Below are 21,165 nucleotides of genomic sequence, written 5' to 3' on the forward strand. Positions count from 1 at the left end.
ATATCCTAAAAAAATCTCCATCGGTTGCCTAACCATCGATTTGCTCAAACTTTCAAAAAGTTGCTCAAAGTTGTAAAATGTTGTCGAGCAACATTGACAACTTTTGCCAAAAAGTGCATTTTTGCATTGTCACTCATTCTTAACCACCTAGGATGACTTTAAACCACTAACATGACATGTCTTAATGCCAAATAAGACTTTTCCAGATGTTTGACACCAAAATGCATGTTTATGCCATTTTAGGCTTACAAGGGCTCATAAGCCAAAATTGAGTAAATACATGATCCAATTAACATTCATCCTCCAAATGCATATCAAACACACATGTGGACCTATGAGTAGACCATTATACACAAACCTAAACCAAACTAAAGACTAACACACCAAAAACTAGAAAATGTACTTAAAACTAGGTACTCCTGCACCACTCTCTTCCCATATATATGTGACTCTCTTATTCTCTTCCCATATTTCTTTCTCTCTTCTTATCTCAATCTTCCCCTATTTCTCTCTCCCTCTCCATCTCTATTTGTGTATCTTTTTTATTTGTCTATCTCTCCATCTCTATCTCTCTTCCTCTCTCTCTATATCTCCTTATATCTATTTCTCTCTATTTCACCATCTATATCTCTCTTCCTCTCCCTCTATCTTCATCTCTCTATCCCTATGCATCATCCTATACATCTGTATATCTATATCTCTTTGCCTCTATCTCTATCTCTTATCTCTCCCTCTCTCTCCCCCTCCATACATTTATATCTTCCATATCTATTTATCTATCTCTCCTCTCTCTTTATCTCCCACTTCTCTCTCATCCCCCATCTATCTCTCCCACTACTTATTGCAAACATAATATGACATTGTTTGTAATAAAGTCTTATTATCTTCCCAATTTAAAGGTTTTTCCAATTGTGTTTGGATCCCTTTAAGGATATGCATATTTGATTTGAAGATATAGCTTGTCCATTAAAAATATTTTATGCATATGCAACATTATTTTCTAAATAACTTACCAATTGACCTTATTTATTATTCCACATCACTTTGAGGTACCCATTGCACCAAAGTGCAATTGGCCTTTATGCCTTCCAAGATGCGAGTGCCACTGCTACTAAGATTTTGTCTTAAAATGTTCGGAATTGACTTTGCCATGCCGACATTGATTTATATCAATGTAGAATCTGCAAGAGAAAGAAATGGACATAATCTCACGTTTCAGAAATGATAATCAAACCGAAGAAATCTCCCCAAAATCAATAATAAAATGTCATCCATTGTCAATCTCAATCCCAAAATCAGAGTACTCTGTGGAGCGGGTCGCTTGAAAGAAGCCGTAGACATTCTGCTTACTACCCACAACACTGCTGTAGAATCTTCTACCTATCTTCATCTGTTGAACTCCTGCGTTTCTAAAAAGGCACTTGCAGAGGGTAAGCAAATCCATTCTCACATCAATGGAAGGGGTATTACAGTCTCCACAAACACATTTTTACAAAATGCAGTTATCAACATGTATGACAAGTGCGGAAGTTTGGTGGATGCGTGCCAAGTTTTTGAGAAGATGACTGCACCAGACGTCTTCTCATGGAATGTGATGATTGTAGCTCACAGAAGGCATGGCTTTCCTCAACAGGCGTTGAAACTGTTTCATCAAATGCAACCAACAGCAGTCCAACCTGATCAGTTTACCTTCTCCGCCATTATTCCTGTATGTGCCAGCCTGTTATCTGTAAACCATGGTCTGCAGATCCATGTAAAGATCATTAGATATGGACTTCAATCAAACGTTATTGTGATGAATACCCTGATAGATATGTATGCAAAATGCGGAAGCATAGAGAAATCACGCCAAGTGTTTGACAAAATGAATAATGCAAACGCGATCTCGTGGACTGCCATGATCACTGGATATGCTCATAATGGTATTCTTGATGAGGCTTTAAGGATTTTTAAAGAGATGTCTGGACAGGATGTGGTGTCATGGACTGCAATTATTGCTGGATATGCCCAAAATGGGCTTGTTGGGAAAGCCTTGGAGATGTATAAGGAAATGCAATTGGAAGGTGTGAAACCGAACTCAGCAACCTTCACCAGCATGCTTCCAGCGTGCGCCAAAATGGGAGATTTGAAACATGGTATGGAAATCCATCAGACTATAATTGAAATTGGATTCTTGTTGGATGTTGTAGTAATGACCGCACTTATAGACATGTATATAAAATGTGGAAGCCTGCGGAAGGCAAACAATTTGTTTGAGAAAATGCGTCAACGAAATGCAGTCTCGTGGAATACCATGATTGCAGGTTATGCAAAAATGGGGTTTGCTGAAATAGCTTGGCAGATGCTTAACCAAATGCAATTGGTGGGTATAAAGCCAGATTCGTCAACCTTTGCCATTGTCCTTCCATCGTGTGCCAAACTTGGAGCTCTCGAAGAGGGTATGGAAATCCATCAGAAAATAACTGAAATAGGTTTCTTTTCAGATGTTACTGTTGTGAATTCCCTAATAGACATGTACGCAAAGTGTGGAAAGATACAAAAGGCATACAAATTGTTTATTGGGATGTCTCAGCGGAATGTGGTCTCCTGGAATACGATGGTTTTCGGATATGTACAAAATGGGCTCGTTGAAAAAGCGTTAGAGGTTTTTAAGCGAATGCAAATTGCAGGCATGAAGCAGGATTTGTCAACCTTTTCCAGCATCCTTCCAGCTTGTGCCAGACTTGGAGCTCTAGAACTAGGTATGGAAATCCATCAAAAAGTATTCAAAAGTGGATTGATGTCAGATGATGTAGTTAGGACCGCCTTGATAGACATGTACGTAAAATGTGGAAGCATGCAGAAGGCATGCCAATTGTTCAACAAAATGCCTCAGCAGGATGTGATTTCGTGGACAGCAATCGCTGCTGGATATGTCCAAAATGGACTTGTTGAAAAAGCAGTGGATGTTTTTAAGCAAATGCAATTGGCTGGTATAAAACCAGACTCATCTACGTTTGCAAGCATCCTCCCAGCTTTTGCCAAACTCGGAGCTCTGGAACGGGGTATGGAAATCCATCAAAAGATTATTGAAAGTATGTTTTTATCAGATATTGTAGTTGTGAATGCTCTGATAGACATGTATGCAAAATGTGGCAGCATACAGAAGGCACGTGATTTGTTTGATAACATAGACCATCCGGATGTGGCCTCATGGAATGCAATGATTTCAGGATATGCAATGCATGGCTATAGTGAGGATGCCTCTAAACTTTTTGAACTAATGAGGCGCTCTGGAGTCAAGCTTGACCATGTAAGTTTTGTTGGTATATTATTTGCATGCAGCCATGCAGGCCTGGTAGATGAGGGCTGTACATACTTCAATCATATGAGATACACTTATTGCATTTTACCTAGAATGGATCATTATGTATGCATGGTTGACCTTCTTGGTCGTGCTGACTATCTTGAGGAAGCACTAAATTTCACCATTAAAATGCCAATAAAACCTGATCCGGTTGTCTGGGTGTGTTTGCTCAGTGCTTGTAGATCACATAAGAATTTAGGTCTAGGAGAATTTGTGGCAATACTTCTTTTGGAGTTGGATCTGAAAAATGCTGCACCTTATGTTCTCCTGTCAAACATGTATGCAGAAGTGGGGAGGTGGGCTGATGTTCAGAAGGTAAGAAAATTAATGAAAAATACAGGAAATAAGAAGACACCTGGATGTAGTTGGATCGAAGTCCATAAAACAATACATGTTTTTAGTGTAGGAGACAAATCACACCCACAAATACAAGAGATCTATGCAAAATTGGAAAAATTGTCTTGGGAGATGAAAGCAGCAGGGTATATCATGGATAGAAGACCTGTATTAAATGATGTTGAGGACGAGGAAAAGGAATTAATTCTCTGTCACCATAGCGAGAAGTTGGCAATTGCCTTCGGATTGTTAAACACGTCCCCTGGAACAACTATTAGAATTGTTAAGAACCTTAGAGTATGTGGTGACTGCCACAATGCAACCAAGATTATCTCCAAGATTGTTGAAAGAGAAATAGTTGTAAGAGATGCAAACCGTTTCCATCATTTCAAACATGGAAAATGTTCCTGTGGAGATTATTGTTGATGCTGAATGAAGCAAGCTATAAACACAGGTGTGCAAGGTGGTAGACTTGCAGTGATTTTCAGTTTCTGAAAATATGTTATTTCCGAGCATTTGAACAACTAGACCATGCTCCATGCATTTTAATTGATGAACTGATATTTTATAACATCCATCACTGCCTGGATATATAGTGATGTAAGATTTGTTAAAAGCCTTGCTTCAGGATACAATTCTCATGATATTGGATTGTGCCTGCACAGTTCTGAAATGTAAAAGTAGAGGAAGAAGAAATAGAAAGCAAGGAGAGGAATGCTTGGAGGAAATTGGAAGTTCTTGAGCCAGCACGAAATGTTAGAAAAGGGCTTACAATAAAAACAATGCTTGGATTCAATGAGAAGGGTATTTCTCAGTTGTTAGTTACATCTTCCCGCCTTGTTTTTTTTCAAGGTCATTTTGCCTAGATTTATTCTATTGTGTCGTTTTTATATTAGGTCTGCCATTTGGGCTTATATTATATATGAAAATTCATAGTTTATGTAGTCTGAATTCTGATTGATTGTATATGGCTTCTGTTTCTTTTGGGCAGGGCCCAAAAGTAGTGTACCAGTGGGCTTCTCATTTTCACCATTGCTTTTCCCCATAGGGAATGAAGCCACTGGTTTTATGGTCATATTTTCTCTGATAGCAGGAGTTGTAGGAGCAGCTTCATTTCTTTCAGGTCTACATCATCTAAGAGTGTGGACAGCAGAGAGCTTGGCTTCAACTGCTTCATCTGCCATCACAGCTTGGACTCTTACTCTTCTTGCCTTGGGGTAATTATAACATATTTGATTTTAATAGGGAAGGGCTTATTAACTATTCAAGTTAACAAATTTTTAAAATTAAAATCAGATTGTTTTAAAATGATCTTTAATAAGATCTCTTAGACTTACGAAGATATTTGTCCTGGATCTATTTAAATAGAACTTCCAACAATACTTGTTAGCAAAAGTGAAAAAAAAAAAAAATGCTGATAAGCATGTTACAAAACCTGCAGGTTGGCATGCCATTTAAATGGCAGAAGCCCAAAGCTGGTATGAGATTTTACTCTACTTAGGATTTTTTATGTATGTTTCTATATCTTTCCATAACATTTACTTTTTAATACATTGCAAACCTCCTTGATTGATAAGCCCTTCCTTCTATAAGTATTTGAAGCTGAAATTTTATGGTTTTTTTTTAATGTATCATGATATATTGTTTATGCAGGTCGCTTTGGAAGCCTTCATCATCAGTCTGTCTGCAACTAAATTGTTTTTTATGATGGTGATCCATATTGGCTTCTTTGCTGGAAATTACTTTTTTTGTGGAGAGAAAGATGTTGCCACGACTACTGCTGAGCCTGTAAAAGAAAACACTCTTCCAGCTTAGAAAATGAAGTTCAATGTGGGACAGATTGTTTGGTCTGGCTTGTTAGTTCCTGCGGGAGGAACTATAGCGAAGGCCTTTTCATTAACTGGTGATTAATGCAATGCCAATGAACCAATCACAAATCGTATTTTTCTTGATATTTCTCCTTTTATCTTGTATGCACCAGTGAAACCTGTGTATATTTTACCGCAAATACTGATGCCAAGATTTTTGGCACCTACCAATTGGGGTTGCAGGCGGCTTACAGAGGCCTACTCGATTCCCAACTAAAGAGAACACAGGCCTACCGGGATCTCTGCCAGTGACAGATTGTCAGGAAGAACAGTTACACGCTGAACAAGGCTATATTGCAGAAGGCTGCAGGTGGTAGGTGGCATTTGCAAAGCAGAACATGTGCAGTGTCTCTGCTAAAACATTTTGCGTACATGCAGGAAGCTCAAGAAGAGATTTTGTAACTATGACTTCTGACAAAATTATTTGATGTTCTTCAGATGCCCATATCCTGTTTCAAACCTCCATACAATGCCATGAGACCACATTTTGGCGAGGCATTTTGCCAAAAAGTCCACATTCTTATGTATGTCTCCACATTTTTCATTCATTTCTTCTTTGGCGTGGCCCGAGTTGGGATGGGGTGGAAACAATGGCTCCACTCTTACCACGGGTGTTATTGCCAACAGAGAGTAAGGATTTTCATCCTTTTGCTTGTCAAATGTGGGTTTTGCTTTTGTTGTGCTATGTTGATGATTGTTTCACCATGATAACCAAAATTTTTGAATTTGATTTGTAGGGGAATTTCTTGGGCAACGAATGATAAAGTACAGCAGGCAACTTACTTTGGGTCTCTCACCTAAGCTTCCACTTGCAGAATGGGTTCTTATAATGGCAAAGAGATTTACGCCTCTTTCAAGAGTCTCCTTCCCATGGTAAAATTCCAGTTTTCTGGTTTGGTGTTTTTGTGACTTTGTTTGTGCTCGTCAGTCCTGGGCGATCTGGTTTTTGACGAACTCAAATTGCAATGTTTTGATCTGTGAATGATTTAGTTTCATTGCAAATCAATGTTTATTTGACTTCCGTTGCAAATAACAGTGTGTTTCATCGCCGCCCTAAGTTATGATTACCCTTCTACCTTAGTGTCCCAATGTCTTATTCAAATGCCTATTTTCTTTTCCACAAACAAGCTTTTTGTGGCATGTAATGGCGGGTATTGTTTTCTGTTCTTCCATTTAAGGTAATGTGGTTTTGAATTTCTCCATAATTCCAATGCCTAATTCTTGTTACTTCGGTTTTGTTTGAGCTTTAGTCATTGACCTAAATTTAAGCGTATATAAAACAGCCTAGCTTTTTTGGAAGTACAAGTTTTGAGTCCAGCTCAGTTCTGTTTGTGAGCTTTCAGAAACCGGTGTGGACGTTATCTAGTTCTTGATATATCATTTCTGATTTTTCTTTATGTCCATTCTCAAACTTTTTGAAAACTAGCAATGATTTTGTGTAATTTTCAATGCTTCATATTTAAATGTATCATCTTTCCAATACCCAGGCCTTTTAGACTTGAGCTCGTTGAATGAAAATGCCTGCTTTGTTCAATTTACGTTTCTTCCTACAAAATTGGCATTTATTGATAAAAATCTCAAAAGTTTGTCGAGATTTCAAAACAAATAAGCATTTAACATATTTGGATAAGTTTCAGGGAATATGTCTCCCCTATTGATATTCCTTATACTCATTTCGTTTTCCCTTCAACTGCTGATTACAATTGCCTCTACGTAATTCTAACTTGGTGTCTTGTTCTTTTCAGTTCAAGACACATCCTCATTCAGCTTAATGTGTTTTAACAAGATCAATCATTTTGCAAACAACACCTTATTCTGAATTTTACATTTTTTAATAGAATCTAAACATTAATGTTTCTTTTCATTGCGGTTTCCTAAAAGAATCCTGCTAGTATCAGTAGTTAGCTACATAAGTGTTGATCTTTGAGTAGAATGGCTAAAAATATAGCATGATGCAAAACGATGAATTCAGCTAGTCTTCATTGGCATAATGCTTTTTGGGAGATAATGATATAATCTTGTTAAACATCATTTTTTTAGTTTATATTTTTTTTTCCCATGATTCAAATTTCTTTTAGTGTGCAAGACTTGTATTTCTTATAAGTTTTCTGCAGTTGAATTTGAAATTAAACCTCGGGCATGGTTTTGTCAGAAATCCTTCTAGAATCGTTTTCATAGAGGGAATTACAAGATATCACTTCTAACAAAAATGTTTCATCATATGGTTGATTGAGGATTGGATGTTGAATTCATAGACTAATTGTTTGTTCAGTAAAGGATGATCCTGAAAAGAGGGAGCTGTTGGGGACAATGGAGAACAAACTGGAATCTGATAATGGCTTGTAAGATTTAATCTGTAATTATCAAGAAGTTCCTTTTGAAAGTTGAGGATCATTATCATGACAGATTCATGCAGTTGATTTTCCCTGTAGATTCCATGCCAGGTTAACTGTGATCAAGTGGGAAATATTTATTTCTTGAATGAATTTTATGGGCAATGTTTTTTGATTGTTTGTTCTCTCTTTCTAGAGACTCCAGATCAGGTTTGTAATAACACAATACCAATTGTTGATTATCAATGGATCTAAAGATTTGTTTCTATTTTATTAGATTAAGTGCAAGGGAATTGATTTGCAGTCTGAATTCTTCTCATGATATCCAAAATCAAACAAAGTCTTTTAACATGTATTTCTAATGCCAGGTCATATTTGGAGTCTAAAGAATGGCGTTCATTGGGTTTCTTTAGATTTAACTACGTTTCCTAGTTCTAAAAGTCATGGCTCAGAATCTGGAGAAAATTAAAAAGTATCCATTAAGTGCATCTGATTACAAAATTTATGAGGAAGTGGGACAAGGTGTCAGTGCAATAGTGCATCGAGCACTTTGTACTCCTTTCAATGAGATAGTTGCCATCAAGGTTCTTGACTTGGAGAAATGCAATAGTAATTTGGTATGCTCTCGTCTCTGTCTCTCATTTATAGTATGTCAAAATGGGTAAATGGTTACAAAGATTTTGGAAGAGCTCATGGAGGCAGGTTTTGTATATGCAAAGCTGTTATACTTATAATATTAGTTCATTTTTAACAGTCATATGTAAAAGAATTGACTATCAGAATGCAACTCTACTAACTTAACATCATATTTATGATTCATAGTTGTAAAACTCACGAAGGACAAAAACTTGGCAGCCAGAATTGTGACTTGGACACTTGGACTTAGGATTCAGCCAAAAACTGGCAAAATTTGGCAAAAATCTGCAAATTACAAAAATAGTTAAATTCATAAAAAAAATTTACAGTAATGAAAAAATGTGGGAAAAGAAACTAAAAAAAAATTGTGAACAAAAATTAGATTCTTTGTTTTGGTGATTGTTCACCATAATCTCAGGAAAAATTAATGGAAACCCAGGAGAAATTTGCCTTTAAATATTGTGGTGAGTTGCTTGTTGAGCACTTTTGGCTTACAAGCTGGGTGAATGCTTGCTAAGTTTTAAAGCTAGGATATAAATTATATTTGAATGGCAAATACAAAGTGGACAACGAATTCTCAAGTCCCATGTTGTTTTTTGGAACAGGGATGGTAAGAAATGCAAGGACGTGTTTTGGGGACAGCTGTGCGAGGAGGCCAATTTTGGGGGATGACAGTATATTAACATTTTAAAACTAAGTAGGAAAATTTGTACATAATAAAATTCAAAATATAGGAATGACTCTGTATGCCTATAAATGTGCATTGATAGAAAAACAATATTACATACATGGATGTGCTTAAAAATATAAATTCCATTCTTTTGGTTGTAAATTTTTGTATTTCACTGATGTAGCTTGTACCGATTGGCAATTCATTTACACAATGACTTTGTGCTTGCTCTGCATCACCATGTATAGTTTACAATTTTGTGTGTATGCAACTCTAAAGCATTACAACAAAGTTGCAAATCACATAATGAGTTTTGCACAGTTTTATTCATGACCTCATAGAAATTACCGCTACTGATTACAATTTTATTCTGTATTTTGTTGTTTTTCAAACTTTTTTTTGTGGGTTGAAGTCTGGCAGGACATCTGCCTGTTCCTGGGACATTTGTAGAAAATTTAGGACACCTCTGGGATGTTTCCCGAATTTTTAATTTTAGGGGATAGCCAGGAAATGTGTCTGGGCTGTCTCCTGTACCCAAAAACAGTAGGGGATAGGGAAACCGAAGGAAGGCCCTAGGATGTGTTCCTGTGTATCCCTGTAAATTGGGATTCACAACACTCCTTATCCTACTGAACAAAATAATATTCTTAGATGACATGTTGATTTTAATGTCATTGGCTAGTTCTTAGATTTAAAATCTGATACTGGATCATTCTTGTGTCTGTTTGGCATTTCCTATTCTAAAATTATTTAGAATATGCAATGCAAGGCAGAGAAATTTATTTTGTCACTTACATTGTAGCTTGTGTTTATAAATATAGAGGCAATGAATACAAAAATCTTGATATTTAGAGTCTCAATAAAGGCTTAAGTCCTATCATGCTGGGGAAGGACAGCTTAATAATTGAAAGTACTATCCGTTTTTTACTTTTTTTTAAGAAGGCTCTTGTATAACTTGGCTCTTTATGCGGAATGCTTTGCCTAACTTTGCTTGGTCAAATGCTATGTGTGTGTTTAAAGTATCAACTATAATGCGTCATACAAGAAAGTATTTAGTAAATCTTATTCTATCTGTTTTCTTATCTATATTTATTATCATACACAAAAGCTCTCAAACAAGAAAATCTCTTTCAAATCAGAACAAAATTGTGTATTTTCATCACAACCAGGTCCTGCACCACAAATATAAGCTCCTGTATCTTTAATGCATCTCCTTGCTCCTCAACTGTGTAGTTTCTTCTCAATGTTAAATGGGTAATTATGTAATTTCTGGCATCTTTTAGCGGACAAGGTTTTAATCTCTGAGGGGGAAACTCTTGCGTGTTAAGAACTCAAAATTTTTTCTTGGATGTTAAGAACTCAAAAAGTTTTCTTCTGTCCTTGGGCTTCAATGCATGTATAAAAAACCTTTGTCTGTGCCCTTGTCCACTGCCTCTAAAAAGCTAGATAATAGTTTAAAATTAATCTCAGCTTCTTTTAGTTCAAATATTAGTTTTTCATGTAACTTTTTTAATAGCTATCTCCAAAATATGGAAATACTTTTGCCACCCTAAAAATGTTTCATTCCTCATCCTGGAAACATTGCAAAAATCATCTGCTATCCTTTGATGGATTTAAATACTCTATTACAAAGCTCTTTTTTTATTGACAGAGGACATGAGTATTTTGACAGATTAGAATATCATCAAGTGTTGTGTGAAGGAATGCAATGATTGTAGGATGGGCACAAATTGGATTTGTAGATGCAGACTGCACAACCTTTCTCAGTGTGCTTTCTGTCTATATAAAACAAAAGTTTTGGAACAGGATGTTGACATTGATCAAATCATAAAGAATTGGAATGGAAAAATGTCTAAATGTTTAGCGATTTCTTCCTAAGCATGAAATGTGCAGTTGTAAACTGGCTTTAAAATCTCAAATTTTGTGCTGTAAAACAGGAAATACAGCTAACAAATTAGCAATCTGTACTAAAATGGGCCACTTTCTAACATAACTTTCATCTATACAGATTATAACATCAAATTCTAAGCAGCCTCAAACTTACAAATCGATGCATGCAGCAAACACAAGCAAAGACTCCCGGCAGGAACTTCGCTGCTTGCAGCTCTTGGTTTTAAATGCCTTTGATTGTAAGATTGTGTAGAAGGGAGAGGTTGTGTGCCTTTTACCATTTATAAGGTTGTTCTGATCTAAGATTTTTCTATTTAAATTGTGATCTATGAGTTGCAAACTTTTGTTTGAGGTGTAAATGCAAAGTAGAGTGTTTTGATGAATGACAATGCTGGATGCTCTGTGAAAAGTGTGCAGACTTAAGACAATGTTATTAAGTGCTAAGACCTTGTAACAAGTCTGTGGATATGCAAGGGAAGAAAAGGTGTGACCTACTTTTGATGGGATACATATGAACTGTTTGCTAGCTTTGATTGGACTTGCATCTCTATTGCCTCCTAGAGAAGACAATCTTCAAACTCATATAGCAAATCTCCTTTTGGCTTAATGAGATCTCTTTGGGGAGTACTAAATCAACAACTATATGCTTCCAATTTATATTATAACTGCTCTGGAGACGATGTTGGCACTCCATGTGCCTTCTAGTTGTGTATCTGAAATAAGAGATCAGAATCCAAAAACAACAGTGGCGAGCGACTGTTTGTTATATGTGTACTTCCACTACTGCTTACAGGGGTACTAGGTGTTTCTAGTAGGGAAGCACATCTTGCTGACTATTTACAACCATTGATTCTGCGAAGTACACTTAAGCATGGTGCTTGGACCCCATCTACTAGTCCCAAGTTGATTTATGCTGTGCACTTTATTTATACCTTTGAAGAGCATCATAAAATTATTATCAGTGTACATTCCGAGATGGTTGTCAGCCCAAATGTGAATGTCAAGATCACTGTTGTTAATCTCTTTCAAGCTCTTGTGCCTTATGAGGACATGAAAGTTGCTTCAACTCAAAGCTTACCTGTTTTAATAACACTGGATTCTGATCCAAATCCTATTGTTAAATACTTTAGCATAAATACGTTCTGAACTGTTGCTGAACACTTGAAAAACGAAGTGATTGTGGACAAATTGATATCCAGATGGATGCTTTTCTTGGAGATGGATCACACCGAGGCTGCAGTTGTTGTTGTTCATGCTCTAGGTGTAGCTGTGCCACTTACAACAGAGATACTATGGGACTATCTTTTTCAAAAGCTACTACAACTTACAGCAGGTCCAGCGCATGGATCTGATCTGTTTTGGCTTTGTGAGGGAGTTAATGCCTTTTGGGAGGCAATTCATGCTTTGAATGCCATTGAACTTGCACCCACTAGCATCAAGGAGTTACTTTTGCCAACAATCCAAAACTTGTCAAAGGACCTATTGTCACTTGATCCAACTCATAAAGGAGACTAGTAGATGCAGTTTCATTGAAGGAGCCCTTTCCAACGCTTGGTTAAATAATTACAAAAGATAGGAGGCATGCCCTATTTTCATGTAAAAACAGTTGTTGCACATTAGCAGCTTGGAAATTTTTAGGGAAGATGGACAGCTATGGAGACTTAGTCATGCAATCATCTTGGAATCTGCAGAGTAGAACAGGGACAACTCATCATCAACACTTTTAACCAAACTATGACTGAAGTTTTTAAAGAGAAATCAGGAAAATGCTTCCCCAGCACCAGAAGGTTTGACCTAGCATTATGAGGAAGCAATTAAAGCATTCATTTCCCATCATGGGACGCCTCTTAGATGCTCTTAATGGTTTGCACTTACTAGATATGCTTTGCAAGGAAGATTGTATAGAGATCTCTGATTTTCAAGAAGAGGACTACTATGAGAACCCTGTATCAGCTGTGTATTGCATTTTGATCAATAAAAGCATTGATGGTTTTCCTTCATCATATCTTTTATGTTGTGTACTATTGAATGAGTTAGAAACTTAGAAGCTATCTTGTGAAATGATATTTTCCTTGTGATTTCAGTTTCATTTTGGAACCTAAGCAAAGGCGTTGTGAGCATTGTGCATGTATTATCAGCTGATAAAGATCATATTGTGCATAATAAACTGATTTAGGAGTTCGTCAAACATCATTTGGTGCACAACCACAATTTCATTTTCAGTTATCTTCTTTCCCCTTTTCCTTAGTGAATGTTTGAGTAGGATAGGATTAGCTTTTACCAGGGAACCAGTCCTTCATTTGGAGGTTTGACTTCAAACAGCAGGATCCCACACCTTGAAGTCACCCCAATGCTATCTTTGAACTGTTGAATAGGGTTCAACAAAGGGTGCAGGTTCACGTGATCACACACATCTTTGTTAAAATGTCACCATAATCATTCTTAATCTCTTAGATTAGATAGAAAGTTGTTTGTTTCCATCGACTAATACTTCTGACAAAGTTAAGAAGTACAAAAGAACGCAAGGTGCTTACAGTATGAAGGAAAAGGAATGAGATGAAGGGGATGGGAAAAAGCCTAGGAAATGATGTGTTCTAGGGGAAGAGATGGTGGTGGACTTATGGTGTTTGTGGAAAGAGAAATCAAGAATTTGGATCTCAAGGCAATGGATGGCGAGGATTTGGGAGTTTGCCAAAGACATATATGGAGCTCCAAGTGGGGGCATTTGGGAGGCATGTCAAATTTGTTGTTAGATCCTTGACATTCTTGTAGGAGATGGAACATGTTTGATGCCACACAATCACTTTGCAAAGCCTCCATGCTCTTTTCAGCAGTTGGCTTGTATTGATTCATGATGATATAGAAGATTTTTTCATCAATTAGAGGTTTTTTTCAATTGCTTTCTTAACCATATGCTTGTAGTGAATCGGAGGCAGATATGCCTGCATTACGTAGTGGAGATGGCCAAGAGTATGAAAGTGGTGCTTCTAGTTGATATAGTTGCAGCTCTTTCAAATAGTTGCAATTGTGATTGTGAAAGTGATGGTTCAAATGAGATTGTAGAAATCCTAGCTTTGACTAATGTGAGTGGCTATTGTTCTCCAAATATTAGTTGTAATGAATCTAATTCTATGTGTAAGGCTAGTATGAGGGGCCTTGTGTAATTTGCCTAATCCTAGTGACATAGTTTTTTTATGTTTTTTATTAGATGTTACACTTTTGGATGGAGCTATGAGTCAAAAAAGAGTTTTGAAAGGACCTTGAAACCTTGTGTATCAAGATAACCTAATCAACAACAACAAAAGACAAAAACCTACAAAGAAATAGGCCATAAACACTTTTGGATGGAGTTATGAATCAAAGAAGAGTTTTAAAAGGACATTGAAACCTTGTACATCAAGATAAAACCTAAACAACAATAGACAATTATCTATAAAGAAATAGGCCATAAACCCAAAAAAGGCCTCATGAGAAAAAAACAACAACAAAAAACTCATCAAAGAGACAGAAAGAACCATTACAAACATGGAAGTTTGAATCCAAGCCTCTCCAAATAATTCTGAATCCAAGCCTCTCCAAATAATATCAGATCTTGCTTTTGTTTTTCCCAAAAAAAAAGATTTTCTAGATATGTGCAAAAATCATATTTCCCCTTATTTTAAATTTTTTTTTCTGAGATTAAAACTCTTCTCCGTGTGTATGAATCTTGTTCCTTATTATTCTTCTCTTAAATTCATTACTCTCGCTCTTCGAATGAAAATCTAAATGTAAATCTTATTCTTTAATTAAATCTTACTTCCCTGTGAATAATCTTACCTCTGTGTGAATATAAGTTTGATCATTGTATATGAATTTATTTAAATATTTTCCTGTGAGTATAAACCCATTTTTCTTTTTGAATGTAGATTTGATCCTAAATCTTAATCCCTTAATTTAATTCACCCTCCTCTAAGAGCAGTCTTACTTCTTTGTGAACAGGAAACGTCTGAAAATAAAATATAAACTTCACTGCATTCACTATTCTTTGTGGAAATGAAGTATAAATCTCTCTGTGTGAATATTAGTTCCTGAAAATCTTTCTTTGAAAGCTTTGTTTTTCTCAGCATAATCATCTACCTATCTCTGTGAAAATTTAGTTATCTGTACATTGCTGAAACAACTTAGTTTCTCTATGTTTTTTTATCCTTGTGATTAAATTCTTATTCTCATTTTTTTTTTTACATTAACATTTCTCTTATTCATATATCTGTTTATATATTCCTCTCTAATCCTATCAAATAAACTGGATTGAAAAGGAAAAAAAAATCATATATATATATATATACAAAATTATATTTTGCGAATTTTAAACTGAATGCAAAAAAATACATTTATGTTAATGCGTAGCGTTAATGAGAATATCCTCCCGCACTTTAGATGCTCATCCCAGATGGATGAATGCCTAATCCTAATGGATGGATGCCCAGAGTATGCGATTGAATCAAACACAAATAATTAGAGTAAACAAAAAAAAAAAGGTGGTCAAATTTCTGAGTTAAGTAAGGTGGGTTATTAAATGTGGTATCAGAGCAAAGGTTCAAATTTGGGCCTTGTGCTCACTTCAATTTACACAACTAAGGGAATGTTTTGAAATGGTAGAAATTAAATTAAAAAAATCTTAAATCAAGAATTAACTACATAATTTAACTTTCAGGTAAAACCCTAAAATGGCTAGAGGAAGAGGAAGAGGAAGAGGAAGAGGAAGAGGAAGAGGAAGAGGAAGGGGTAATGGAAGACGTACTATCACTAGGAGACAAAGGGAAGCTAACCATGAGGAAAATCATGAAGGAAACCATGAAGAAAACCATGAGGAAGACCATGAAGGGGATCAACATAACCCAGGGAATAACAAAGATGGGGTCGAGGCTATAATCAACCTACTAACCGAACAAAGGGATAAAATCAACTTCCTGGAGCAATCAATGCAGGACCTTAGGGCAAGGCAGAATGACATTGAAAATCAAAGTGGAACTGAAAATGGGAACCCTGGTAGCAATCAGGGGAATATGATGGGCAATAGAAAAGAAAATAACATATTGGAACTCTCTAAGGACTTGAAGAAAATCACCCCTCCTAAGTTTGATGGGAGGCAAATTGGTGAAAGAGCTGAGAATTGGTTAAATGAAATGGAAAAGTATTTTGAACTAAGAGATTTTAGCGAAACAACCAAGGCCTTATGGGGTTCCTATCAACTCACAGGGGAGGCGGCTAGTTGGTGGACCAACACCAAGGAGAAAAATGGGTATAGCAGGGATACGATCACATGGGATCAATTTGTTCACCACTTCCGAAAAAGGTGGCTCCCTCAATTGTTTTTTGATGAGAAGGTGACAAAATTCCATAATCTACGTCAAGGCCCCCTATCAGTCCAACAATATTGGGATAAGTTCGCCAAATTGCTTAAGTATGTACCTATGTACCAGAAAGATGAAGAAGGCCAAGTGAGGAAGTTCATTTTGGGACTAAATACTAACATAGGGGCAGAGGTTGACATGCATGGACCCAAAAACATGAACGAAGTACTTGAAAAGTCCCTAAGGCAAGAGAGGAAGATTCAAACACTAGCAGAGCAGAACTATAATGGGAACCACTCTTTTAAAAGAAAATAGGAATTCAAGGGGAACACTAACTTCAACAAAAGTCAAAGGAATAATTCTTCCGAAAGAAGGCCACCCCCTAATCAATATCAGAGGAATGGAAATAATAATGATAATAGGGGCAATAATAACAGAGGCAACTATAACAGGAATGACCAGCAGAACATGATAACTTATCCACCCAGGGCCAATGAAACAAGGAACGATCCCCCTAGGAATCAAGGCAGGAGGGGTCCTCCAGGTGGATGCTTTATGTGTGGGGGAAACAATTTTGCTAGAGAGTGTCCCAGGATGCAAGGTCAGATTAGGGCCAATCAACCCCAATAAGGGCCCCAACAAAGGATTCATGCAACAGTTAGGAACCGAAGAGCAAGATTCCAGCATGTCCCTGTGGAAACTACATGTACACTATTTGAACAACCAATTTCAATTCTAATTGACATTGGGTCATCTGAATGTTTCATCTCACCTGAATTAGTAAGCAAATATGCATTAAAAGTTAATCAAATGGAGTCATCATGGACGGTTCAATATGGGGATAAGGCAACTGGGGAAGTAACTAAGTGTTTGCCGAGGGCAAGGGTACAATTTCCTGAGTTTGAAACAAGGGTAGATCTCTATGTGGCACTCTTAGGATTATATGATGTAATTATTGGAATGAGTTGGTTAACAGATCATCAAGCTAATGTAGATTTCTATAACAAAGTTGTTGAATGTTTGGAAGATTGGGGGGAAAGGGTCAAAATCCAAGGAATGTTTAACCCCATTAATATAGAAACCATATTAGCCATGCAATTAAAGAAGGAAAGAAGAAGAGGAGGCCTAATCTATATGGTTGAAATTGATGAAGGAGAAGAGGAAAATACCCCAACCTTGAAAAATACTCCTTTCTTAAAAGAATTCAAGGATGTATTTCCAGACGAATTACCCGGCTTAACCCCTTAAAAGGAAGTTTGACTTTTCTATTGATGTACTATCGAGAGTTGAACCAGTATCAAAGGCACCTTACCGAATGAACACAACTGAATTACAAGAGCTCAAAATGCAATTAGAGGAACTCTTAGCTAAGGGATTAATAAGACCAAGTGTATCACCATGGGGAATGCCAGACTTATTCGTTAAGAAGAAGGATGGAACCTTAAGACTATGCATCAACTATAGGATGTTGAACAAGGTCACAATAAAGAATAGGTATCCCTTACCTCGAATAGAGGATCTTTTTGACCAAATGAAAGGAGCAACAGTTTTCTCGAAGATAGACCTCCGATCAGGATATCATCAACTCAAAATTAAGGAGGAGGACATTCCGAAGACAACTTTCAGGACTAGATATGGGCATTATGAATTCACAGTAGTTCCTTTTGGTGTAACCAATGCCCCAGCTGCATTTATGAACCTAATGAATAGTGTATTCCATGACTACTTGGACAAATTTGTTTTGGTATTTCTGGATGACATATTGATTTACTGTAGGAATGAGGAGGAACATTTAGTACACCTACAAATTGTTTTGCAAAGGTTGAGAGAACATAAGTTATATGGGAAACTATCAAAATGTGCCTTCTTCGAGGAAAAGATTCACTACCTTGGGCATATAATATCGAAGGAAGGAATAACAGTTGATCCAGATAAGATAAAGGCAATAGTAGAATGACCGATCCCTAAAAACGTTTTAGAGGTAAGAAGCTTTATGGGGCTAGCAGGGTACTATAGGAGGTTTGTGGAAGGATTCTCTAAGATGGTAAACCCCATTACCTCATTACAGAGGAAGGGTAAAAGGTTTGTGTGGCCAGAACAAAGTGATAAGGCATTCCATATTTTGGAGGGGAAATTAACTTCAACACCCATTCTAAAAGTACCAGATCTGAATGGACACTTCACAGTCATAACTGACACTTCTATTGAAGGTTTAGGAGGAGTACTTGTCCAAAATGAAGGGGTAATAGCTTATGAATCCAGGAAGATGAAGACTCATGAAGTTAATTATGCACCCCACGGCTTAGAGTTAGTAGCGATCGTGCATGCTCTACAGAAATGGAGACACTTCTTACTAGGGAAGCCCTTTGAGTTAAAGTCAGATAACCAATGACTAAAGTACATCTTTACCCAACCCCACTTAAATGCTAGATAAAGAAGGTGGTTAGAGTTTCTAAGTGAATATGATTTTGAAATTGAATATATTAAGGGGAAGGAAAATAGGGTGGCAGATGCTTTAAGTAGGAAGAGACATTTGATGACTATAGCAACATTCAAAACTTCCTTTAGAAGGCAAGTAATGGATGAGCAGGGACATGACCCATGGTATGAGCAAGTCAAATTGACTTTAGAACACGATCCAACCGATCCTAAGATTGAAGGGTATACATTAGACGAAGATGAGTTGGTCAGATACAATAATATAATTTATATTCCTAACTCAGGAGACTTAAGGGAAGTAGTCTTGTCGTAGGCTCATAATGCCCCTTATTCAGGGCACCCAGGGATTAACAAAATTTATGCAGATCTAAAGAAGTTATACTATTGGCAAGGGATGAAGAATGACATAGTCAAGTATGTGGCTAAATTTTTGGAGTGTCAAAGAGTAAAGGCAGAACATAGACATCCAGCTGGATTGTTACAGTTACATGATGTACCTCAACACAAGTGGCAAGTTATTAGCATGGATTTTGTGCGAGGTTTACCCATGTCACCTTCTAGGCATGATACAATAATGGTGGTAATTGACAAACTCACTAAGGTGGCACACTTTATACCCAGGAATATGACAGATGATGCACCTACCTTGGCTAGGCGCTTTGTTAAGGAAATATTTAGGTTGCATGGAATGCCAGAGAAAATCATATCAGATAGAGATGCTAGATTCACTTCAAGATTTTGGACAACTCTTCAATCAGCTCTGGGAACTCAACTAAATTTTAGCATTGCATACCATCCTGAAACCGACGGTCAAACAGAAAGGACAAATCAGATTTTGGAAGACCTACTTCGCATGTACTGCATGGACCAACAGAAGAAATGGGAAGATTTCCTATCTCTAGTAGAGTTTGCTTACAATAATACATATCAAACATCTTTGGGAATGACACCTTTCGAAGCATTGTATGGTAGGCCATGTCAAACACCTTTGAGCTGGGATAGCCTTGAAGATAGAGTAATTGTTGGACCATATATGTTGAAGGAAATGGAAAGATACACTAAGGAAATTAGGCAAAGATTGAAGTAAGCCTCAGATAGGCAGAAAAGTTATGCAGACAAGAACAGGACACCAAGGGAGTTTGAGGTGGGAGAGAAAGTCTTCCTAAGGGTTAGGCCACACAAGAGTTCCATAAGGTTTGGGAAAAAGACCAAGCTTGTACCTCGTTATGTTGGACCTTTTGAAATATTGGAAAGGATTAATCCAGTTGCATACCGGTTGGCCTTACCTCCCCAGTTGAACCGAATCCATGATGTCTTCCATGTATCTCTTCTTAAAAAGTATGTACTTGATGAGAAACACATTTTGAATTGGGATGCTTTACAGGTCCAGGAAATGGGAGGAATAATGATAGAGCCATTCAAAATCTTGGAGAGGCGCCAGTGGCAATTGCGCAACAGAGAGGTTGATCAATGCAAAGTACAATGGAATAAGTTTGATGAAAAGAATGCCACATGGGAAGATACTAAGGAAATGCAACAATTGTTTCCTTTTTTGTTTTAAACTAATCATGAACTATAGACTCTTTTGGATACATTCAATAAGTGCATCGGGATGATGCACAAATTAAGGGGGGGAGGATGTCACAACCCTCCTGTTGAACAATAAATTAAAAATTTTAAAATTTTCCTAAAAGTGTGAAATGTTGGTGCAGAATTAGGAGATTGTTTATATTTTTCCCCTTAGGAGGGTCATATGAAAAATATCTATGAAACTTAAAATGTTTCATCGATACTAAAAGATCATCGGCCAACATATTACATCGAACACCTGAAGAAGAGTCTCGCCGAAAGGAAAGTTTCATCGAAATGAAACATAAAGTGTAGAGCACTAAGATGACTTCGGAGAAATATCTCTTTCGGTAGATGAAAGAAATGACTCATCGGTGCTCCGGTTTCATCGAAAAGCAGAAAATGAACAAAAGGTGATGTCGAAGAAGTTGAGCTACCGATGAAACCTAAAAATGTCCATCGAAAGACAAACCCTATTGATAGCAATAGGGTTTCATCGATAGGGAAAATATATCGATGAGAAAGGGACTTCGGCGGGCCAGCATAAAGTTTCATCGAAGCATAAGACTCATCGAAAACAATTTCGATGAAAGTCATGACAAACTCATCGACAAAGATCTCATCGAAGAAATGATGGTTTCGAGGAAACCAAAATATGATTTTCGACAAGAGCCATTTACCAATGAAATAATATCGAAGAAACCAAATATATTCTCATCGATAATGTTTTTCGATGAAAATGATA

General features: G+C 36.9%; 2 protein-coding genes across 13 annotated transcripts; both read left to right on the forward strand.

Moving 5' to 3' along the window:
- The first annotated feature begins 1,067 nt into the window (after nt 1–1,067).
- LOC131060551 (pentatricopeptide repeat-containing protein At3g26782, mitochondrial) lies at nt 1,068–4,469 on the forward strand. Its single transcript, XM_057993802.2, has 2 exons — nt 1,068–4,136; nt 4,348–4,469. The coding sequence occupies exon 1, from the start codon at nt 1,265–1,267 to the stop codon at nt 4,106–4,108; it is 2,844 nt and encodes a 947-aa protein (XP_057849785.2). The 5' UTR covers nt 1,068–1,264; the 3' UTR covers nt 4,109–4,136; nt 4,348–4,469.
- On the forward strand, nt 4,406–13,049 carry LOC131060552 (membrane protein PM19L). Of its 12 annotated transcripts, none has more exons than XR_009110387.2 (7): nt 5,566–5,585; nt 5,734–5,863; nt 5,989–6,180; nt 6,288–6,423; nt 7,823–7,892; nt 7,983–8,500; nt 9,125–11,191. XR_009110387.2 is itself a non-coding variant. In XM_057993803.2 (5 exons), the coding sequence occupies exons 1-4, from the start codon at nt 4,465–4,467 to the stop codon at nt 5,495–5,497; spliced, it is 495 nt and encodes a 164-aa protein (XP_057849786.2). In that variant the 5' UTR covers nt 4,406–4,464; the 3' UTR covers nt 5,498–5,585; nt 5,734–5,982. The 12 variants fall into 12 exon arrangements, 1 of the variants encoding a protein (XP_057849786.2); XR_009110385.2 differs by having other exon boundaries at nt 8,252–8,500; XR_009110390.2 differs by having other exon boundaries at nt 7,828–7,892; nt 8,252–8,500.
- The last annotated feature ends 8,116 nt before the right edge of the window (nt 13,050–21,165 follow it).

The sequence above is a fragment of the Cryptomeria japonica genome, chromosome 8 (assembly GCF_030272615.1).
Source record: "Cryptomeria japonica chromosome 8, Sugi_1.0, whole genome shotgun sequence".
Lineage (NCBI taxonomy): Eukaryota > Viridiplantae > Streptophyta > Pinopsida > Cupressales > Cupressaceae > Cryptomeria > Cryptomeria japonica.

Bases quoted from the DNA above. Each gene is read 5' to 3' on its own strand.
- LOC131060551 (XM_057993802.2), top strand. From the start codon at position 1,265: ATGTCATCCATTGTCAATCTCAATCCCAAAATCAGAGTACTCTGTGGA.
- LOC131060552 (XM_057993803.2), top strand. From the start codon at position 4,465: ATGCTTGGATTCAATGAGAAGGGTATTTCTCAGTTGTTAGTTACATCT. The intron at 4,535-4,673 runs GTCATTTTGCCT...TCTTTTGGGCAG, and splicing joins CCGCCTTGTTTTTTTTCAAG to GGCCCAAAAGTAGTGTACCA. The intron at 5,161-5,335 runs GTATGAGATTTT...TTGTTTATGCAG, and splicing joins ATGGCAGAAGCCCAAAGCTG to GTCGCTTTGGAAGCCTTCAT.